Source organism: Bos indicus x Bos taurus, chromosome 11 (genome assembly GCF_003369695.1).
Source record: "Bos indicus x Bos taurus breed Angus x Brahman F1 hybrid chromosome 11, Bos_hybrid_MaternalHap_v2.0, whole genome shotgun sequence".
NCBI classification, from domain to species: domain Eukaryota; kingdom Metazoa; phylum Chordata; class Mammalia; order Artiodactyla; family Bovidae; genus Bos; species Bos indicus x Bos taurus.
The window spans coordinates 104,897,026-104,918,962 of NC_040086.1; the positions used below are offsets into that span (position 1 = coordinate 104,897,026).

A 21,937-nucleotide genomic window follows, 5' to 3' on the forward strand; every position below is an offset into this window, starting at 1 on the left:
TCCAGCCCAGCATTTCCCATGATGTACTCTGCATATAAGTTAAATAAGCAGAGTGACAATATCCAGCCTTGACATACTCCTTTCCCTATTTGGAACCAAAATCAGATTGATTATATTCTTTGCAGCCAAAGATGGAGAAGCTCTATACAGTCAGCAAAAACAAGAGTGGGAGCTGACTGTGGCTCAGATCATCAGCTCCTTATTGCCAAATTCAGACTGAAATTGAAGAAAGTAGGGAAAACCAAGAAGAATAAATCAGAATAAATCTACAACTAGACATTCACAGTATAAACTTCTTTAAAAATCTGCAATAAAGAGAAAATCATAAGAAGCCACAGAAATAAAGAAGGCTGTTGGGTTTTCACACAAAAAACAATGAAATGGTGCCTTTGAAGTGCTAAAAATAATAATAGTAACAGTCTACTAGAATTTTCAGATAGATGAGGTGGGTATTAGGAAACTATATACTCTTTACAAGAAATGCACCTAAAACATAAATATACTTAAAAGTTGAAAGTAAAGAATAGATAAACAGCATAAAATACTAATCAAAGCAAAGCTTGGGTAGCTATGTTAATATCAGAAAATAAACTTTAAAGCAAAAAGCATTACTAGACATAAAAAGAAACACTTCATATTGATAAAGTAACCCATATATCAGGAATAATAATAATTCTAAATTTTTATGTACTTAATAAAGTAGCCTCAAAATACATAAAGCAAACACTTTCAAATAAACGAAGAAAAGTAGAACAATTACACATCAAGGGAGATTCTGATACACTCTCTCTGGGTAATTAAATAGAGCAGTCACCTGAAAGTCAGTCTGGATATATAGAACATTTTATCAACATGGCCAACAAAACTGAGACTTGGTTGCTTCTTACAACGCCACACATTCTTCCCAAATGCACTGAGTATTTATAAAAATTAACCATATACTGAGCCAGAAAGGAATTCTCAAAAATGTGAAAGGGCTGACATCATGAAGGGTAGTGGAGCAGATTGTATTAAAAACAAAAAAAGCTACAACAGTATTTCTGTCTAAGATCACCCAGAACCTGTGAAGAGGTGGAGTCCGGCTCCCCTTACTTGGAACCTGGCAGGTCTTTGCCTTCGAGGACCAGACCTGGTGGGACTGGTGCCGAGACACCCGGGGCTGGGTCGCAGAGCTGACGCCGCCCAGCTGGCTCCTTCTCAGACCGTCTTGCCCTGAGAACCCAGCCTCAGTGTCGTGAGGAAGCGAGGACATGCAGCGAGGACATGCAGCGAGGCCCCGTGACGGTGTTCAGACCCAGCTAAGGCCCTGACTGACGCGTGAAGTACTAGCTGTGCACGTGGATGAGACTTCAGACAATTCCGGGGTTTCCATGGTGGCTCAGTTGTAAAGAATCTGCCTGCCCATGCAGGAGACGAGGGTTTGATCCCTCGGTTGGGAAGATCCCCTGGAGAACACGTGTGCTGAGTCACTTCAGTCGTGTCCAACTCTTTACCACCCCATGGACGGTAGCCCTCCAGGCTCCCCTGCCTATGGGACTTCCCAGGCAACAATACTGGAGTGGCTGACCATTTCCTTCTCAGGGGATCTTCCCAGCCCAAGAATGGAACCCACGTCTTTTATGTCTCTTGCCTTGGCAGGCGAGTTCTCTACCACAAGCGCCCCTGGAGAAGGAAATGGCAACTCACTCCGTATTCTTGCCTGGGAAATCCCATAGGGATTGGACAGAGGAGCCTGGTGGGCTACAGTCCTTGGGGTCGCAAAGAGCACACACACACGCACGTCAGCCAATTCCCGCCTCACCCTGGAAAAATCCCCACAGAGCACGACCTGAACTTCAATTCACAAGTGAAATAAATACCACAACAGTTGTCATTTTAAATCTCTATGTTTTGGGGCGGTTTCTCACAAAGCAATATGTGACTGAGACAACTTAAGCTAGAAATCAATAACCAGAAAAATTAGGAAACTTTCATGCTTGGAAATTACCATTAAATTATTATGAGAATATTTTAAAATAATAATCAAATTACAAATTAATGTATCATAACTTGTGCTTAGAAACAGATAGCCTTAAAAGGTATGCAAAATTAATAAGAAATGCTAAAAATTAATAGTTAAGCATCCATCTTAAAAACAGAAAACAGAGAAAGAATAGTAAAGTAAATCCAAAGAAAATGGAAGGAATAATACAGGCACAAACTATTTGCCAAATGAGCAGTGTCCTTCAAAGAGATCACTTTTGTAAGTTTGCTTGAATAATGCTGCTTCGGTCCAGAGGCTTTTAACTTCTCTTTCAGAAATAACTGCAGAAACAGTTTATAAGTTGCACTTTGTTGGTAACCCAACATGGAAGTGACCCGCTCAGTCCCTCCATGCCCTTCACTGGACTTGGCTTTAAAGCACTCCCAAAATTTGAATCCAAAAAATCTCCAAAACATAAGGATATATGACTACTGAACTTGGCAAAATGTATCCAAGGCACAGAGGCCAATTCCAAGAGTTTCAAAAATTACTCACAGCTGTGTCATTGTAATAAGTGAATGACACTCCACATATGAAAAAAAAAAGAGTACAGCTCAAGGACTTTTCGTGAAGTCACCACCTCGGCAAACATCACGTTCAGTGACTTTTAGTGAAGTCACCGCATGGGCGGCCACCACCACGGCTGACTTTAGGACTCAGCAGCACAGCACCCCAGGCCCCTCAGCCGTCATCCTCCTCCTGTCCCCCAGCTCCCCACCGTGGCCCCCGGCAGCCACCAGTCTACCTGGGTCACTGTGGATTTCCCCATAGGCGACTGGCTGCTTGGCTATTTTTATCCGCTTTCTGAATGAGTGCTGTCATTCTGCCAGGCCCCCCTGGGTCTCCCGGGTAGAGGCGGAGGACGTGCCCTCTGAGCCTGGACACTCCTTCCACATGGCCCTGCTCACACCAGGAGGTTTGCCTTCCAGATTCTCGTTGACAGAGGCAGAGCCCACACCTCCCAGGTGTGTCCTCCAGAGAGTCCCAAATGTTGGTCATCAACCCACCCTCAGAAGTCACCATGGGGCAGTGTCAGTAAAGAAGTAGGTGGTTTGAGCTACTCCAGCCTGGCCCCAGAGCTCAGTCACCTGACCAGACAAAGGCCACCTGGCCAGGTTGCATCTGCTGCCTGGGGTAGCCGGGGCGTCTGAGGCCGAGGCCAGACTGGGAGGAATCAGCAGAGAAGGCCTCTCTGCTGGTCACCCAAGCTCCCGGCATCAGAGTGTTCGGGCCCAGCATGGAAGAGCGTTCCCCATAAGGGACTCTCACTCTTTAGATGTCACATCTCCTTGACTTTTTCTCCTCTACTTTGACAGCTTTATAGGAAACCCAATTATTTTCCGACTCTTTGCAACCCCGTGGACTGCAGCCTGCCAGGCTCCTCTGTCCATGGAATTCTCCAGGCAAGAATACTGGAGTGGGCAGCCATGCCCTCCTCCAGGGGATCTTCCCGACCCAGGGATCAAATCCAGATCTCCTGGACTGCAGGCAGATTCTTTATCATCTGAGCCGCCAGGGCAGGAGGAGAAGGGGGTGACAGAGGATGAGATGGTTGGATGGCGTCATCAACTCAATGGATATGAGTTTGCACAAACTTTGAGAGAGAGTGAAGGACAGGGAAGCCTGGAGTCCCGCAGTCCATGGGGTCACAAAGAGTCAGACGTGCCTGACAGACTGAGCGACAGCAAGAAAGGAGCAAACGAGAGGGAAAGAGTAAGCGTGGATCCCGAAGGCATGTGGCAGGAGCCGCAGAGGGGCACGTCTGGCTTCAGCTCAGCCCTCAACATGTAGAGCGCTGGGAGGCCGTCACCCCATCCTCAGGACGAGGAAAGCTGCACACACAAAGCAACAACTCTTCTTCCATCCCCTGGAGGACTGAGATTCGGGTCAAACGGCCACCTCAAAACCTGTAGAGATGGGAATTCAGAATGTCAAAGCCCAGACACCTGGATGAGAAGGGGCCCCAGCCATGACTGGGGAGGGTGCTGGGATGGGGATGTGGGGGGCTGTGGTCAGAGGAGCATGGGGTCCTGAGTGAAGAACTCCCGGGGGCCACAGGCTGAGGGGCACATTTTCAAGGGCTCTCACTCTAGTACCCCACCAGATGCTCCTGGAGAAGAGCTGATGAGACCCCTGGAGTCCTCAGGGTGGGGAGGAGGGACACGCCAGAGCTTGCTCCCAAGCTGCCCTCTTCTCGCAGCCGACTGGGGAAGACTGGTCTCCCGGCCAGGTTCTCTGCACGCTGGGGTGCTGCCGGCCGCTTCCTCCCTGCGCTCGGTCAGCCAGCCTCCATCCAACGAGTGGACCCCTCAAGGTGGAAGTCTCCATCCCCTCAGCCACCCTTGGGCACAAAAGGTCTGAACACCCCCTCTTAGGAACCAGTGGCTGCCATCCCCATTAATCCCCTGGGAGCTGCAGAACAATGATATACTGTTGGCTCCCCAGGAGCAGAGTTCACTCGGGAAAGGCAGGAAAAACGCTGGATTTCTCCTCTTCACATCCTCAACGTATGGAGCTGATTCTTCTACAAAGGTGACGATTTGGGCTATTTAGAAATCTTAGAGTGAACTCACGGACCTTGACTTATTTCCAAGTTCTACTGAGTTGTTTTCTTTTTGAGTGACCAGCAGGAGGGCACCCGCAGCTGTCCCGCCGGTGAAGGAAGACGGCAGGTCCACGTCCCTCAAGGCAGAGGACCAAGTGGGCAGCTCCTGGGCCTGGGAAGGGAGGCGGGTGGGCAAGCGCCCGGGCGCCAGCTCCTGTGAGGGCACGTGGAGTCCAGAACCAGCGCAGATTCTTCCTTTAAAATCGACCCTCGCCTCCCAGGTCAAGGTCTCAGGTTCAAAGGTCAATGTTATTCTGTCCACTTGAGGTCTCCAACTAAGTCTCGACACCAGTGGTGGGAAAAACGAGACGGTACTGTCAAGGTCGAGGCTGCAATACATTTACTAAAATTTTAGCGTATTTACCGAGATGGATGAGTCTGGGTCTTAGATGAAGCTCTCTCTGCCTCTGGCCTGTCCTTAAAGCCTGGGGTCTCCAGCCCCCTGAGCTGGGCAGCCCCAGAAGCAGCCCCGTCTTGTGTTCAGGACCTCCAGCTGAGAGTCGGGGTCTGCCCTCGGACCCTTCTCTGGAAGTGACCTCCGGCACCGAGCCGCTCAGTCAGCTCTGGATTCTTCAGGATAATGCCCCCCAAAGCAGCTCTCCTTTTCCAGTCACAAATGTTCCAGCCTCAGTGCCCTGGTCTTTGAGGCCCAAAGCGGGGGTCCCCAGACTACACGGCGGGACACTGTCCCCAGCCATTGCCACCACCCTCTACCCCGATGGCAAGGGCAGCGTTGGGCATGTCGGGAAGATTTAGTCTGCTCATCAGAGACCTCTTTCTCCTCCAGGTCTCGGTGCAAAACCAAGCTCCACCCTTTTCCCCTGAAGTTCAGCCAAAGGCACAAGAGACGACTCAGAGCAGAAACCAGTTGTCAAACATGTGTTCTCTCCTGGGCGTCAGCTTTAAATGCCTGGGCTCCTCCTTCAAGGTTTTAGGTTGAGTCCCTTCTCCAGTCGGCCTGGCGTCCAGGGTGGCTGTCAGAGCAGGGCTGTCACCGTAGAGCCCATGGCAGCCCCTCGGCCCCGAAGACCTCAGGCTGTGCCTGTGTGTTCCATTCCAGGCTCCCAGAGCAGAGCAGTGGCTTCTTAGTCAGAGGGTTTGTACAGCGCTCTGGGCCCTTTCTGTACCTGGGGACGGAGGCTGCAGAGACAGGCAGTGCTGGGGATCCCCTGGGGCCTGGCCGCCCACCCCCCGCCCCAGACAATCTGCTCTGAGCCTGCCTCCAGTGGTCAGACTCCTTTCCCTGAATGCCTTTAAAAGATGCTGAGCTAAACCGAACACGCACACGTCTCCACCATGTCTGTGTGCATTCAGGATGAAGCTAACCCACCGTGTATGCGGTCATGTCCAGCTCTGCGACCCCACGGACCTGCCAGGTTCTTCTGTCCTTGGAATTTTCCAGGCAGGAATTAGAGTGGGTTGCCATTTCCTACTCCAGTGGATCTTCCCGACCCAAGGATCAAAGCCGTGTCTCTTGCATTGCCTGCATTGGCAGGTGGATCCGTGGTCGCTGGGAAGCCCAACGCACTGCATCCTTAGGCTACAAGCAAGCGGACTGCCGAGGGTGACAGAAGGTCACCTCTGCCTGTGTCATTCACGTAACCAGCCAGCCCGGCCCCCAGCGAGTCTCTGGTATAAAACCTCAGTGGTGCCGGGTGGCCCAGATTAAAGCTTCCTTCTCCCTGGCTCCCACTCTAAGAATTCTGGTGAGTTTTATGTCTGTCTTACTGGTCAACCTCCTTCTGCCTCCTAGCAGAGGAAACCCTTGTTTGTTGTAGCTGGAGACTGGTTTATGCACGTAGGGTAAAGTGCATCAGCTGCTCTTCAAAAAGTGGCTCGTCCTGCTTTATAAACAGAGAGGAACATGCTGGGGGACCTCCTCTGCACACTCGCCATGGTGCCCACCAGCTCCCCCCACACACGCCATCTCCATGGGGGTGGGGAGTCTGCTCGCCTGGCCTGTCTGCTCCCTGGGCACTGCGTGGCCTACAGATGACCTCACCGCGCCCCGTCAAGGCTGAAGAACAGGCACACTCAGTGGTCACCCCCAGGGCAGTGAAACATTGCCACTCTAGAAACTAAGAAAGTAAAATCCAGGCTCCCAGGGGAAAGCTGAGTCCGATGCTCTGATTTCAGGGAGGGAAAACTGCACTGCCCCCAGCTCCGTGCTCAGCCCAAGAGCCAGCCGACTGGAGCCACCCTCCCATGCAGCTGCTGTTCACCCAGGGGCACTCACCTCGCCCAGGCCCCTCCCAGCGGGTCTCCACCCACCAGCAGAGGCCTCGTGTCCTTTCCCCAGTCTGCAGGTTCCTGACATTTTTCCCAACCATGTCTATCGCTCTATATACTCCCAAGTTGGGCCACACAGGGTGTCGTGGAGGGGATGTTTCTGAAAGTGGCTTTAGTGTGGAATTAGATGGTACCTTCTGGAAGGGGGTGGGGGTACAAGGGAATGCCCAACTGTCCTTTGATGGCACCAACTAGCTGGGGCCGAGAAACCAGGACACCAGGATCCTTCCTCAGCCTGAGGACACACGTCCCCTCCCACGTCCTAGGAAGGGAAGACGTGATTCAGGACAGAAGGAGATTTCTGTACCGAAAAAGGTCGAGTTTTCCATATTGCCTTTCCCAAACTCAGAGAACGTGCAGTAGGTTCCTCTTCTTTCTGCCAAAAGAAAGCTGAAATAGAATCATTTTTGCAGACTTGGGGAGATTTTTGAGACTGAAGTGTGAACTCTCCCATTTTTACTCTGCGCCAAATCATCTCCCGGGAGCACAGAGGCGTCCTCGGGACAAGCTCCGCCGGAATCGGTTTCCTCTGCGACATCTGCCATCCTGCGCATCCTGACGTTTAACACTCCAGTTCAGATCTGCACGCCCCAGTCTTACCACCTCGTCACCACTTGACCAATTTGGAGCAGCCTCCGCCACTGAACAGAGCTGGAATAAAACTCCTATAAGATGTAACAAGTTAACTGACCCCTGGCCGGAAGCAGGGACAGGCAGCCATGTTTCTGATGTACGGGATTCGAGGAGTTGCTTGTGCAGACACGGAGCCACCGCCCAGATGCCTTCAGGGTGGAGGTACCAGGAGGGGGCCTGCACTGGCCACGATCCTGACCGAGGTGCCCCCTCCCAGGGGCCCCGTGTAAGGAGTGTAGAGGCCCAGCTGCTTCCTCAGCAGGCACTGAGGGGTCATCTTGCCCCCGGCCTCCCTGTACGCACGTCACCGCCAGCTCCCCTCACCCAGGCCTGTGTCCTTACCTCTGAGTGGACCGTCCTCAGGGGTCTCCGGCCCAGAGCACAGCTGGACCAGAACGTCCGGCTCCTGCCAGCCTCCGTTGCTCTGCCTTTGCCCAGCATGTTTTCCTGCTTTTAAAGGGGTCTCCCCACTTTAATGCAGCCTGAGCCCCAGTCCGACCACCTCCCAGCACCGTCCCGGTGCCCCGAAGCCCCAAGGAGAGGCAAAAGCAAGCTTCCCAGAGTTGTGGAATGAGGGCCTTCATCCAATTTATTTTCTGCAAAGAATCAGAGACAATATCTTTTTTCTCTCAAACCTGGGGTTGGAAATACCCCGCTCTTCTGAGAATAAATTGGAGGTAACATGTCTTCATTCCATTTGGGACAAGCACTGTGCCCTCAAGGGGCTCATTTCTGCCTAGTTTAGCTGCCTTATTAAGGGACAATCTTAAAGTCAAGTTGGTCACTAAGATGGTAAATAATAAATTGGGCGAAAATCACACCAGGAAAACTCTTAAGAAATCTGACACTTGAGAAACAAACTGAATAAAAGTCATTTCTGAGGCAAGAGACTTTTTAATTAATTTTCACTGGAGTTTAGCTGCTTTACAATATTGCTCTAGTTTCTGCCACACAGCAAACTGAATCAGCTCTGTGTATACACAGATCCGCTCTTTTCTGGTTTCCTCCCCATTTGAATACAGCGCAGAGCTATACAGCAGGTTCTCACCGGTCACCTATTTTATACGTGATAGTGTGTATACGTCAGTCCCAAACTCTTGAGGTGAGTGATTTTAAAACAGTTTTACAGAAAGACTCTCCAAGGCTGAACTGAGTGGGCAGAGTTATTACACGGACCTGGTCTGGGTGCTGTGTGTGTGTGGCTACGCTCACACACATGAACTTACGCACAGCTCCATTCCATACGCTACGAGTTGGTCTTTGTATGTACGAAAGCAATGCTCACGATCAAAGCTGGAACAGTAGGAAGAGGTCAGCAGGGAGCCCACAGCACCCCGGCCAGCCCCCTCGCGGGCCGCTCTGCAGAGGAGGCCCCGCTGCTAACAGTGGCTGGCGCATCCCGGGTGAGACGCCACTCCATCATCTCTTCTGCTGGCAGGCCGCCCCACGGCCACCGGGAGAGTCCGCCTAGGCTCCACGCAGCCCCGCCCCGTCCTCTCCAGCAGAGGCTCCAGGCGCACTGCGGTCAGTGCCCCCACCCCTCCTAACAGCCGGAAGGCGGGGGTTGCTTTGCTAAATGAAGGATCGTCTTTGCGGCCATTCGCCTGCCTGGACTGTGACGGCAACCTTGGGACAGAGTCCTCGAGCGGGATCAGCAGGCCTCGAGTTTCCGACGTGGCGAGGACACGCCCTTCATGGTCACACCAGCTGGCTAGAGTGCTGCATCCCAGGGGCTGTCAGGGCTCCTGGTGTGGGCGGGGGCCCGTGCCTCCTTTCATTTGTTTCTCTCATCGTGAAGTCGCTCTTCACTCTTTTAAGGAAAACAGCCAAATAAGGGGGCGTCTGGCTTCTGCCACTCGCACTCTGGCCCCAGGGCCCCAGCTGCCTCCCTGGAGGTCACCTCCATGCGGAGAATAACAGAGACGTCTCTAAGAACTCCCTGCTCCCCTTGACAGGAGGACAAGGGGAGGGCCAGAGGCCAGCAGTGCCCACGAGGGGCCCTGGGGCCCGACCAGAAGCCCAGCCACTGCCCCAGCCCCTGCTCCCACCACTCACCCACCTGCAGGACAGGAGAGCTACTGGCTGTCCTTCTAGAAGCGTCGGACTGGGCTGAGCAGAGCTGCTTGGGGGGCCCCTGCCTTGGGGAAGGGAGCCTTCACGGTGTCAGGTGGGTCCATTGCAGGAACTGGGGGAAGGTGGCCTGGGGGCTGATCCCAGGAGACCCTGAACCCGCACAGTGAGAAGCCTGACTGGGGAACTAAACGCCAAGGTCGGCACCTCTTACAACAGGAGAGCTGCGATAAAACCAGCCCTTCCTCTGATGATGACCTAACAACACGCAGGAGACAGAGCTTCCCAAAAGTTAAAGTGTGAACGCGCGCACATGTGCTCTGTGCATCCATACACGTGTGCCTGTGTGTGTGTGTGCACACAAGCCTGCGTGTGTACACAGATATCTGAAGGTTGGTGGCTTCCAACAAGAGGTGAAGAATGCCTCTCCCTTTCCAGAATTTATTACCTGTCACATCTTGGGCTTCTGATGGCCACAGGAACCTGTAATTCACACCCTCCAGGTCTTCAGTTCTTATTTGTAAGTTTAGCCATTAAATTGGCAAACGGGTTAGGAAACCTCAGCGCGGCGATAGCCGCCCTGGGTCTTATCTCCAAGCTCGAAACCATAAAAGCAACTTTGACAGGTTTGGCTACACAAATTGAAAACTCAAGCATTACCAGCAAAACAAACCAAAAGCTGAACCCAAAGTTCAGAGGAAAATGACAAACTGAAAAATAAGCGTGTATATGATGGAGACGGGCTCAACCCTAATGAGGAAGGCGCTGAGCAAGAAAAAGACACGCGCCCCAACAGAAAAATACTTAAAAATGCACACAGAACACATACCGGCAATTTTCCAAATGGCCAACAGTAAAATGAAAAGATGCTCTATACCACCAGGAGGTAAAGGGATTAAACTCCAAGTGGAAAGGCTTGTTCTACCTGTGAGATTGCCAGAGACAAAGGAGGACTCGAGCCAGCCCCAGAGGGCGGACGGTACTCAGCCGGGCCTCTCCGGAGGGCATTTTGGCCAAAATACATCCCAGTCCTTGGCCCGGCAGTGTCTCTTCTAGGAATTTACCCTTGGGAAAACTGAGCCGGCTTCCAGGGACACATCAGCAAAGACGTTCATCATGGCAGTCGTTAAACCTGTGAAAACTCAAGCCAAATTATGTGGAGTCCCTAGTTCTGGCTCATTAGATACTTTTCCCAAACTTTCAGTGATAAAGTATTACTCTCCTAATGGGAAGACAGCGTTTATTAAACAATTTACTGAAGGATTAATTCAATGTTTTCATGGGTTTCTTGACACTTGGCCCCAAATTCCCCAGGCAGATAAGAAACAGCCCCCTTCTATCCCTGTAGGAATAAAGCCTCTGATTTGTTTTCTCCTGTCCAATTTCTGGCACTTTCTAGACAGGAAACAAAACCCCAGTTCACCCTGAGACAGGCCTAGGTCGGGGCCACAGAGGCTGGCACGGGGGACAGAAGCACAGTGCTAGTCTTCCTTTCAATGTGCCCCTCGCACGGGTGAGGGTGCCCCTCGCACGGGTGAGGGTCCGCCCCACCAGCCCCAGGACCCTGAGGGGCAGTGGGACACCCCAGGCCTCGAGTGAAGATCTCTGAGCTGTTAGAAAAATCACTCAAACCCTGAGAGAACTTCAGGGCCACACGGTCAGTGAGGACCAGAGACCACCTGCCTTACTGCTGGGGGGGTGGGGCAGGGGTCCTAGAAGACAGTGCTCCCTCCCCCTCTCCAAACTGGCCAATGACAGTGTGTCTGAACAGGCTTCCTCCTGCAGGGACGCCCATGCAGCCAGGCCCGGGGTACCCCAGCCTCCACCCGGCCTCCCCAAGGCCAGCCGGCGCAGACTCAGGTGCTCAGAGACCCTGAGAGGCAGGTGGGCCCTGCCCTGCCCCACCCTCTGCTGCTCTGGCCCTGGGCTTCCACTGCACAGCAGGCCTGAACCCTGCCACCCAGCTTCCCTGCAGCAGGACTCTTGCCCCTGGGGGACTGCTTATCCATCCGCGGCCCCTGTTCCTTCTCCCGAACGTGGAAGTGAAGCAGGAAGCGCAGACACAGCGGCATTTGGCAAAGGCAGCTGGAGGCCTGGGCAGCTTTCCTAGAGAGAAGGCTGGACGCGCAGCCCAGAGCTCGGGGTACTGGTAGGGGCGCAGGGGGCGGGTGAGGGGACGCAGAGGGGCCAGCGGCTTCCCGGGGGCCAGACCGGAGCTCTGTGCAGATTCAAGGAACCCCCTCCGCCAGCCCGGAGGAGGAGAGGGGCACGGTGCTAGGCACACAGCGGCGCCGGGCCGGGCAGGAGTTTCCGGTTACGGCACTGACCACAGGAACAGCAGCAGCCCCAAAGCAGCCCATCTGCGCGCCTGGCGGGGGCCCACACCCTCCCGGCCTGAACTTCGCACCCGGGACCGCGGAGGCAGGGCAGTTTCTGCCCACCCGGCCACCGACTCAGCGCCCATCAGTTGGGGGCCCCCGGGGAGAGGGGCTCCGCAGCGCCGGAGGGCCCCGCCTCTGGCCGGGAGCGGACGGGGGTCAGACCTCAAACCGACTACTCACTCCAAGCGCCCCGGCGCACTTCGGGGGCCGGCCGGAGACGGGAGGGGTGGGGCGTCTCCGGAGGCTCGGGCCGCCTCCAGGCGGGGCCGGCGAGGGGCGCGGGGCGCGGGCGCCGGGCGGGCGCGGGGGCGGCGCGCGGCTCCTGCGGCTCCTCCGCGGCGCGGCCGGCAGGTGGGCGCGCGCTCGCCGGGCGGGGGTCCGGCCGGGCCGCGCGCCTCCCCCGGAACTCGGCCGTGCCATTCCCATGATGCCCAGCCACCGGGCACGGCTTCCGGAGCGCGGCCGCCGCCGCCCCGCCGCCGCCGGTAGGTCCGGGGATGGGGCTCCGGGGCCGCCCCGCCCTGCGCGCGCCCCGCCCTGCCGCGCGCCCCCGGCGCCCGCTGCCCGCCCCTCGGTCCGGGACCCCGCCGCCTCCCCGGGACTGACGCGGGCGAGGGCTGGGGGCCGGCGCAGGGCCGAGTGGGCGGCGGGGGCCGGCCGGAGGGCGGGCGCGCAGGCCGCACCGCGGCGCCAGGCCGCCGGGGAAGGGGCCGCCGCGGGCGGCGTGGACTCGGCCAGGGCCGGCTAGTCACCCAACCGCGAGGCCGGGGGTCGCGGCCCCAGAGGCAGCTCCTGGCCCGGGCCCCCGTCAGCGCGCGCCCGCGTTCCTCGAAGCCGGCCGGGCGCGGGGCCCAGGTGAGGCCAGGTGAGGGCCGGCGGCGGGGGGGCCCCGCACTCAGCCCTCCCGCAGAGATTGCGCCCCGCGTCCCGCCCCACGCAGCTTCCGGGAGGGTCCCCCCCGGCTTCCCGTCCAGCTCCTCGCCCCCAAACCACGGAGCCCAGAATATAAAGCCGGGGCGCAGCCCAACCCCTCCCTGCTGGAGGACCGGGTCGCTGCTCCGGGCGCAGGGATGCCTCCTGGCAGAGGCCGCGCTGTGAGTGAGCGCCCCCAGGCCGGGAGCTAAGGGCGGGCAGGGCCAGCCGAGGGTCTCGCCTTGCCTGCGGCCCGCCAGGCACAGACAGCGGCCATGCAGCTTTGCTTGGAGCCGTCCTTGCTGTGTTGTCAAGCCTCGCCTTCTGGCAAGCCCGGCCGAAATTCCAGCCCACGCCCACTTAAGGCCGGCAATCTGGAGAGGCCCTCCTGGGCTTTGTACCCTGACCCTCAGCTCCCTACCCTAGGGGACCAGCCAGGGGTGCACAGCATTGTGGGGAACCCAGAGCTGTGCTGGGCATCCGTGCAGGGAGCCAGGCTTGTCCAGGGATAAGCATTAGTGAGGTTCTGCCCTCCTGGAGACAGGAGGTGTACAGAGAGGCCTAGGGCCCCCCTGCACGGTTCAGACTCTGGCACCACGCGGCTTTGGGGCCCCCACAGTCACCCTCCAGACCTGGTTCTGGGGCTCTTGGGGTGCAGGCTGGCAGTCTGACAAAGTGGGAGCCCCCTGGCTTCAGCCCGGAGTCCCCCAAAGTACAGTTGAGGGGAGTTTTCCAGAATGATTCATCTTATGTAGACCATTGTTTTAAAGCCACAAGCCAAGTTGTCGCTGGAGACACCCTCTGAATTTTTAACCTCATTCTTGGGCTAGATAATCTTGACAGTTCAGAAAACCACTCCCTGGGAGTCCAAACTTGAGACAGCATTTAGAAGCAGTGACCACAGTCAAGGTGAGGAGTAGAGAGGAGCGTTTTTCCCTCCCACGCTCTCTGTTGCCTGGAGTAGAAGTCACTGCAGCCAGGTTCACTGGGATCCATCCCCAGGCCGCTTCTTCAGATGGCACTGCTGTTCAGCAAGTTAATATTCCTGATCTAGACTCTTGAGAAGACCCATGGGAATGTCTTGTGTGCTGTGTTATTTCACCAGGGCAGCTTGAATAATGACCACAGTGAGGTGGGCACAGGCGGGTGGAAGAGCCCTCCCCCTCGGCGTTGCTGGCCCCCACTGTCCTTAGCAGGGGATCTCCTTGGAGGGTGGTGTTGCGGGAAAGACCACCTGCTGTCCTGGGGGCTCCATCTGAGGACTCTGAAGTGGCTTCTCACGTCCCCAGCTATGCATGTCCTGGTACATCAGACCAATGGCTCAGGGGAGTTGGAACGATTAATTGTTGTGGTTAACTGTATTTGGCCTCAGGGTAAGTTCTTCCAAAATTGAATTTCGAGCCCTTAAATTAATGCACTTTCTTTCCCCCCAAATATTTACCAGCTATAGTTTCAGCCTCTGAATTAAGTCTCTGATTCTCTTTAATCCTGACAGTCAAAAGTCTGTTTAAAAAGTGGGCCCAAGATGCTACAGAGTACACGTAGGGAGATGAAGACCCAGTCCTTGAACCGTTCTGCCAACATTACACTGAACCTGGACTTGAAGAGAATCACAGGTAATTGTAGCAAATTCTTTGACGTTGAAGTTTCACTTTTTGAGCGTAAATATCCATAGCAAAGGACTTCCTTCTGAATTGGTCACACCCTCTGGTTAATCGCTGGTCACACCTGTTTGGGCACGTCTGCGCCTAGGTGGCCGGGCCAGGCTTTCTTGGAAAGGGCTGTGGTATGTAAACACGGGATTCTGTGCGCGTCAGGAAGGAAGCTCCTCTGGGAGAAGGATCTGCAGGGAAGCAAAGCAAACCCCCGGGCCGCTTCCGGCCACCCCCACCCCCAGGCTCCCAGGCAGCAACGGCCTTGCCCGGCACCATTTGGGGCTGGAACTCCATCTCCCTGCTTCCGGGAGCGCTGCCAAGCTCTCCTCTTGACTCTCGGTCGCTTTGCGTCCCAGTTTGTGGGGGGTCAGGAGAGGTCGGAGAGACGTGTTCGGAATTGACAGTTAATGGTGTATTTTGCGTCTTTCTAATCCGCTGTGTACAACCTGCGCTACGTTCCCTCCGTGGCGGTGGTCCCAGACCTCCCGTGTAAAGGCCTCTGGGAGCAAGTCCTCACTGTGTTCCCAAGGGCAGCCCAGCGGTTCTGCCATCCCAGCCACGTTTGGACTGAGATGCAGAAAGCAGAGAAGCCACACACCGTGAGGAAGGGCATGTGACTGGGGCAGTGTCTGTGCTAATTACATGCAAATAGTCATACGGTCCCCTGAGATCATCCGGCAACTACACACTCAACCTTTTCCAATAAAAAGGCTTTTGTGTAAATAACTCTCCAAAGGTGTTAGGTGCTCACATCACGTAACTTCTCTTTCCAGGAGCTGCTAGTTCGTGTCAAGAGCCAACCAACCCGTGATGTGCCGCTGAACCTGACTCCCAGTAGTCGACAGTTCCACCCGCCCAGAGGCTTTGCGCCTTCGTCCCGTCACCCCCTCTTGACGACTTCGGAAGGTAAACCCCCCCTCTGCTCCTTCGCCGGAGAAGATGGACAGAGGGATGACGGAAGAAGGACACCCGTGTCAGCTTCCACGAGCTCGGCCCAGGGGACTTGGAAGCATTTTCTCATGAGTCTCCTCGGCCACCCGCCCTGTACAGCTGAGGAAGCTGAGGCCCGGGGGCCCGCGGCTGGCCGGACATTCGCCAGGCCTCCGGCTCCCTTGTGACCTGACCCGGGGCACCCGCCCGGCGTGCCCCCTGCAGGATGTGAAGCAGGCAGAGAAGCAAAGCCCCGCCTCTGCGCACTGCCTGCTAGGATGTTTCTCATGAACGCACCTCCTGTGCTGGCCCTGCGGTCCGCGTGGGAGGCCTTCGGCCCGCCCGGGAGCTGTAGGTTTCCCCGATGCTTCTCGGAGCCCAGAGAGGGCGTCTCGAGAGTGGCGGCGAGCGCCCAGGTGCAGATGGCCATCAGCAGGCTTCAGGGTGACGGGGCAGCCCTGGGCATGAGCGGCGACCATGCCCGGCCGGGAAGCCAGAGGGCGGAGAGGGGCCGGGGCTCCCTGCCGACTGCCAGCCCCGCCTTTGCGGCCTATGGTCTTGCCACGGGTCTTGATCCCAAGCGGGAGGAGGAGGAGGCCTCCAACCTCGGGCCTCTGGTGCCGGATTCAGACAGCGACGACTCGGTGGACCGGGACATTGAGGAAGCCATCCAGGAGTACCTGAGGGCCAAGAGCGGGGCCGCCCCGCCGCCTGCAGCCGGGGACGCGGCCCGTCGGTGCGGACCAGAGCCAGCTCTGAGCGGCGCCCCAGCTGCCCCGTGTCCCCCAAACCCTGCAGCTGGCCCCAGCCCTGTCCAGGGCTCCGCCTCCCCGCTCAGCGTGAGCAGTGATGACTCCTTCGAACAGAGCATCCAGGCAGAGATCGAACAGTTCCTGAGCGAAAAGAGGCTGCACGAGACCCAGAAAGGTGACCTCCCTGCTGACAGAAAGGCAGACCCCGGTGACAGCTTGGCCAGAGCGACCTGCAGGCCTGGCAGAGAGCCACCACTGAAGGCACCACAGCAGGACCTGCCGGGCACCGGCAAAGAGTTCGTCTTCCGGAAGCTGCCCAGGTCAGCGAAGGCCAGCGCACTGCCCAGAGGCCTCAGGTGCAAGGTCACCGCCGAGCCGGCTGCTGCTGCCACTGCGGGGCCCCCTGCAGAGGCCGCACCCAGTAAAGGCAGGGTCCGCAGGGGCGCGGGCTCCGCACGGAAGGGCAGGCAGCCGAGGAGCGTGGCCCTGGTACACGAGGAGCCCGACTCGAGCAGCGACGACGGCATCGAGGAGGCCATCCGGCTGTACCAGCGGGAGCGGCGGAGGGAGGTCCGGGGCCACCAGGGGCCCCTGCCAACAGAGGAGAAGGGGCCCGTGGCCCCTGCTCACAGCCTGAGGGGCCCCTGGCCAGAGGCCCTCAGCAAAACCCCCGGCAAGAAGAAGCCAGCGGCCCCCAAGGCCACAGACCTCGGCCCGGGCGGCCCGGACTCTGAGCACCCGCCCAGGCCCCCCAGGGAAACCACAGCTCCCGTGCCTCCGGGGAGCGCGGCTGCTGAGAGCCTGGGCGTGGACGGGTCCCCATGCCGGGCAGACACGTCTGCCGAGCTGATGTGCGCCGAGGCCATCCTGGACATCTCCAAGACCATCCTGCCAGCCCCCGTGGATGGTGGGGAAAGGCCCCCACCCACCAGCCCGCTGCGCCAGGGCCCCGACGGCAACAGCAGCGCAGTGGACAGTGACGACAGCATCGAGCGGGAGATCCGCACGTTCCTGGCCCTGAAGGCGCAGTCGGGGGGCCCGCTGCCCCACACGGAGACCTGCGCCCGGCCCGCCCACAGCCCGCCACTGCCACCCAGCCTCAGCGCCCCAGCCCCCGACACTGCAGACCCGTCCCCGGGCTGCAGGAGGCGGCGCAGCAGGATGCCCTGCATGCCCAGGCGGCCCAGAGACACGGCCGAGATGCAGGACGCCCAGGACGCCGAGCGCGGCCAGGGCCGGGTGCAGCCTGGCCAGGGGCGAGCCCCCGAGGCCCCCAGAAGGGAGAGCGAGAGCCGCGGGCCGCCTCTCCCCTTCAAGACGGGCGGACCGGGCGATGAGCTCGGGGCCCCGGACCCGCTGGGAGCCGCACCGCCAGGCCCCAGGCAGACGGCCGAGGGGAGGCGCGGGGATGTGCAGGCAAGCTCCGAGGAGAAGAGCAGCTCGCTAGACAGTGACGAGGACCTGGACACGGCCATCAAGGACCTGCTGCGCTCCAAGCGGCGGCTCCGGAAGCGGCACAGGGACCCCCGGGCCAGCTGCAAGAAGAGGGTCCGCTTCAGCACCACAGAGACGCAGTTCCTGGACAAACTGGGGGGCTTCCAGAAAGACTGGAGAGACCGAAGCCCCCACCTGCTGAAAAGCTGTCTCTCCAAGTCCAGAAGAGACAGCAGGGAGACCCCGGGGAGACCCCCGCACATTCCCAGCCAGGAAACATCAAGGGCAAAGGCGGATGGCTCAGGGCTGGAGGATGCGCCCTCGGGCCCCTCAGCCCCCTGGACCCGGGGTAGGGCCGCGCCCAGGGGACTGTTCTCCAGGGAGTCGGAAGCCCGCGAGCCTCCCGGTGCCGCCAGAAGCCCCAGCTCCCTGTCTGATGACAGCAGCTCCATAGACAGCGATGACAGCATCGAGCTGGAGATCAGGAAGTTTTTGGCCGAAAAGGCCAAGGAGTCCGTGAGCGGATCAGAAATTCCAGGAGGGGGCCCAGCCACCCTGGGAACGCCAACTGGGGCCAGGCCGGAGCTCCCGGGCCGGAAAGCACCGCCCCCCGGCCCAGCTGCCCAGCCAGGCATGTGCACGCGGAGCCAGAGGGTCAGGGGGGGCCTGCCGCCAGGGGCCGAGGGACCCCGGGGGCCGGGAAGAGCCCTCGCTCCGGGCGGGGGGAGCAGCCCGCACCCTGAGCAGCCCTGCCCCCCAGCCGCCCTGGCCCGGTGCGAGTTGGCGCCGCCCAGGAGCACCAGCGGGCCTACCCCTGCCAAAGGGTCGCCGGCTCCCAGGAGAAACATCTGTGCCCCCAGAGACTCGGGCCCCAGGGGGCCCGAGGGAGTCACAGGAGAGGGTACGTTCGGCCAGCTCCCAAGCCACGCAGAGGCTGGTGCCCGGGTAGAGGGCCGAAGCTCACTGGCACGGACCCCGGGCTCCCAGCGGGATGGGGTGCCCCGGGCCGGCCTCGCCTTGCCCTGGCCCGACCTCAGCCCCCAGAGCCGGCTGCAGAGCACCTGGGTACTGGGCCCGGAAGGCAGGGACGTGGCTGCGTGGAGAGGGGGCCTCGGCGGCCAGAGGGAGAAGGGGCCGGAGGGCCAGGCCCGGGGCTCACCCAGCCTCGCCACAGACTCCCGGAGGGGCCTGCCCTTCGCCGGCTTCTCACCGCTGCTCTCCACGCAGCTGTTCCATTTCGGGAAGAGCATGCCCTGGGGCGCCAAGCAGGCCAGCCTTTTCAGCCCCGGCCTGGGCCTGCCGCTGCAGGGTCCATCCTTCTCGGCCTTCCGGGAGGCCCAGGCCACCCGCAACCCGGTGTTTGGAAGCCCACGCCTGCTGGTGAAGGAAGGCGGCCGCTGGCCTTGCAGGAAGCCCCGGGCAGGGCTCAGCCTGTCCGACAGGAGGGGGTCGGGGCCGGAAGAGAGTGTCCTGGACCTGCGGTTCGGGCGCAGGGGGCTGGACAGAGACGACGAGGAGCCGGAGGCCTTGGGCAGCGACGCCAGCGAGCTCAGCGACACGTCGGTGGAGGAGGGCGGCGGGCCCACGGCCCAGGGCCCGGTGCTGCAGCTGTGAGCTCGGCGTGCGCGCGCCCCGCGGCCACGCTCCTGACGCAATTGTGAGCTCGGCGTGCGCGCGCGCCCCGCGGCCACGCTCCTGACGGAACGGGGGCCCTGGAGGTCCCTGTGCAGCCTGTACATTTGTACACTAACGTGAAACCGTGTTTTTATTTAACAGATGTGTCCTGGTAAATATGATTTTTGTAGCCTTTTTGTAAATTATTTAAAGTGCTGTAGAAACTATTTTTGGTGAACGCCGCGGTTGGATCCTGCAGGGCGTTCCTCGCAGCGGTTTTCCGTGGTCTCCGCACAAGTCTTGGATCAGCGGACGTTCGGTTCTGTGCGTCCCCGCACTCGGGGCTGACCGCTGGTGGGCACGGCCTGCTGCGACCACAATGCCAGCCTCAGGAAGGCAGCAGCCGGAGCCCTGCCCGAGATTCACCAGACACCCCAGCAGTCCCTGTCAGGGCGCTGCTGGGCAGCACTTCTCACATGAAAGAGCCCCTGCCTCCCCCACGGAGGCCCGATGGAGTCCTCAAGCAGAAAAGCGTTTCAAAGCACAAAGGCTGGCGAGCAAACCAGTCACCCGGGGCGCACACGGAGACCCCCAGTGAGACCGCCAGCCGGCCGTTCACACCTGGAGCCTCTGTTGTTCAGTGTCCAGGCCTCCTCAGTTCTGACACGAGTCCACCAGCTCAGTAAACCACTTTTTACACGGAAGCTGCCGTTCTTCACGTTTAATCACAGCTCCGGCCGGTCTCAGCCAGCCCATGTGTTTCCAGTGTCCTCACCCTCGTCAGTGCCCATGGAGCGGCTGGTTCCTGGAGTCCTGAGGACTGAGCCCCATGCCTGCTGGGGGCTGGGCGGGTTGTGGGTGGGCTCCGTTGGCGGGCTGGCGCGCCCGTCCTCCCCGTGTTCTCTGTGTGTCTGCCTGGCGGGGCCGCGCACAGCTGGGTCGAGCCTGGTGCCCTGTGCCTTCTGCTTCACAGCTGCCGCGGGGCCCACAGCCGAGCATGGACGTTCACACAACATTGTCCAGCGAACTTTCACCGGCCGCCCCGAGTGTCACGGCTCATCGGTGCAGCTGCGGTGGGCCTGGGGCGAGGTTTAAGTTGCAGCTGAAGTTGGTCGTTATTCTAACGTGCAAGTGAATTTTCACAGGTCGTGCCCCCGCCCTGGGTCTTAGCGTGAATACCCACCGGGGACGTGTGTGGCACCTACAGTGTCTGGGGTCAGACGCTGTGATGAGCAGCCCTGTGAATCCCGTGACCCCCTGGTGCCCGCGTGGTGTGCATCTGATGTTTCCATTGGCAAATATTCATTCACTGAAGTGCTTCCCAGGAAATCAACTCATTAATCCATGCTTTAAATTGTATTTAATTTTAAAGGAGTGCTTTTAACACTTGACAACAAAAATCAGCTTGTTTTGTATATATGAACTGGGTTTTTTTAATGCTAATAAATCAAGCGCTGCTCACACCTCAGCTGATGTGGTCTGTCCTCTGCGGAGTGGCCTTTGCAGGATATGGACGTGAGAACCCAGCGTCCAGGACCTGCCGGGCTTCCACCCTTGCCATCGAGGACTGAGCCGTGGGCACCTCTCTGCTCCTGGCCCCATCGCCGCCCCCCAGGCCCTTCCCACCTTCCTCTGCCCCCGCCTCCCCCTCCCTTTTCTGGCTGCTTCCTGGGCAGTGCAGGCCAGGCCTGGTTTTGACAAACTGGACGTAGCCGTGATAGCGTGGGCCCACCCCTGGATTGCCCACAAGCCCGGCTGCATAAAAGCTCTTGTTTTCCCACCTTTCCCCCCTCTCCACTGACATGGTCAACTCTGGCGCACCCTGGGGCCAAGGTGGGCGGTCCCCTGCAGCCTGTCTGCAAAGGGGGCTGGAGTGGCACTTGCCTGGTGGAACCCAGCTGCCAGTGCAGGGGACACGGGTTTGAGTCCGCATGCCTAGAGCCTGTGCCTCCCATCAAGAGAAACCACAGAAACGGGAGGCCCACGCGGGCCCAGCACAGCCAAAACTAGTCGATTTCTTTCAAGAGGGGAGCTGCAGTGGCGGCGGGAGCACGTCTGAGGAGGGACGGCTTCATCTGCAGCCCCAGTCCAGCTCCCCCGCTGGTCCCAGCCCCACCGCGCGTCCGCAGGTCACAGCGCTCCGGGCAGCCAATGCACCCCTACCCGTAGGAAGAGGCTGGGAGGGCGTGTGGCCAGAGCAAGCCGAAAGTACTGCGACCTGCAGAGGAGGGCTTCCCTGGTGGCCCAGTGGTCACGAATCTGCCTGCCAGTGCGGGGGACACAGGTCCACTCCCTGGCGGGATCCCACCTCTCACGGAGCAACTAAGCCCGGATTCCACAGCTACTGAGCCTGAGCTCTGGAGCCCGGGAACCGCAACGACTGAAGCCCAAGCGCCCTAGAGCCGGTGCTCAGCAACAGAAGCCACACACGGCAAGGAGAGGGCGGCCCCCGCGCCCTGCAACTGGAGAAAAGCCTGCACAGCAACCAAGACCGGGCACAGCCAGAAAGAAATGATTTTTTAAAAAGGGGTGGGGACCTACAGGGAAGTCCGACCCAAAGGGCCCCTCTCGCTTCCCAGTGAAGGGAGGTCGCTGCATGCTGGGGCCACAGGTTCCCTCCCCTTAACGCAAAGAAGGGG

The 21,937-nt window shown here is 58.6% G+C and overlaps 1 protein-coding gene and 1 long non-coding RNA gene across 5 annotated transcripts; one reads left to right on the forward strand and one right to left on the reverse strand.

Moving 5' to 3' along the window:
• Positions 1-3,617: 3,617 nt before the first annotated feature.
• Positions 3,618-12,339, reverse strand: LOC113901875. The gene is made up of 3 exons (XR_003513572.1): positions 12,182-12,339; positions 7,225-9,360; positions 3,618-3,930 (listed from the first exon to the last, which is right to left on the reverse strand). It is a non-coding gene; the product is annotated as an uncharacterized LOC113901875 (long non-coding RNA).
• Positions 12,340-12,358: 19 nt separating this feature from the next.
• Positions 12,359-20,766, forward strand: PPP1R26 (protein phosphatase 1 regulatory subunit 26). 4 transcript variants are annotated; one of them, XM_027556857.1, is made up of 3 exons: positions 12,359-12,486; positions 14,409-14,529; positions 15,342-20,766. In XM_027556857.1, exon 3 carries the CDS (start codon positions 15,777-15,779, stop codon positions 19,296-19,298), a length of 3,522 nt encoding a protein of 1,173 aa, XP_027412658.1. In that variant the 5' UTR covers positions 12,359-12,486; positions 14,409-14,529; positions 15,342-15,776; the 3' UTR covers positions 19,299-20,766. The 4 variants fall into 4 exon arrangements, with proteins under 4 accessions (XP_027412658.1, XP_027412662.1, XP_027412659.1 ...); XM_027556861.1 differs by lacking the exon at positions 12,359-12,486 and adding an exon at positions 12,767-12,856; XM_027556858.1 differs by lacking the exon at positions 12,359-12,486 and adding an exon at positions 12,779-12,866.
• Positions 20,767-21,937: the final 1,171 nt, after the last annotated feature.

What these genes read in the sequence shown, in the direction of transcription:
- PPP1R26 (XM_027556857.1), top strand. Translation starts at nt 15,777, where the DNA reads ATGTTTCTCATGAACGCACCTCCTGTGCTGGCCCTGCGGTCCGCGTGG.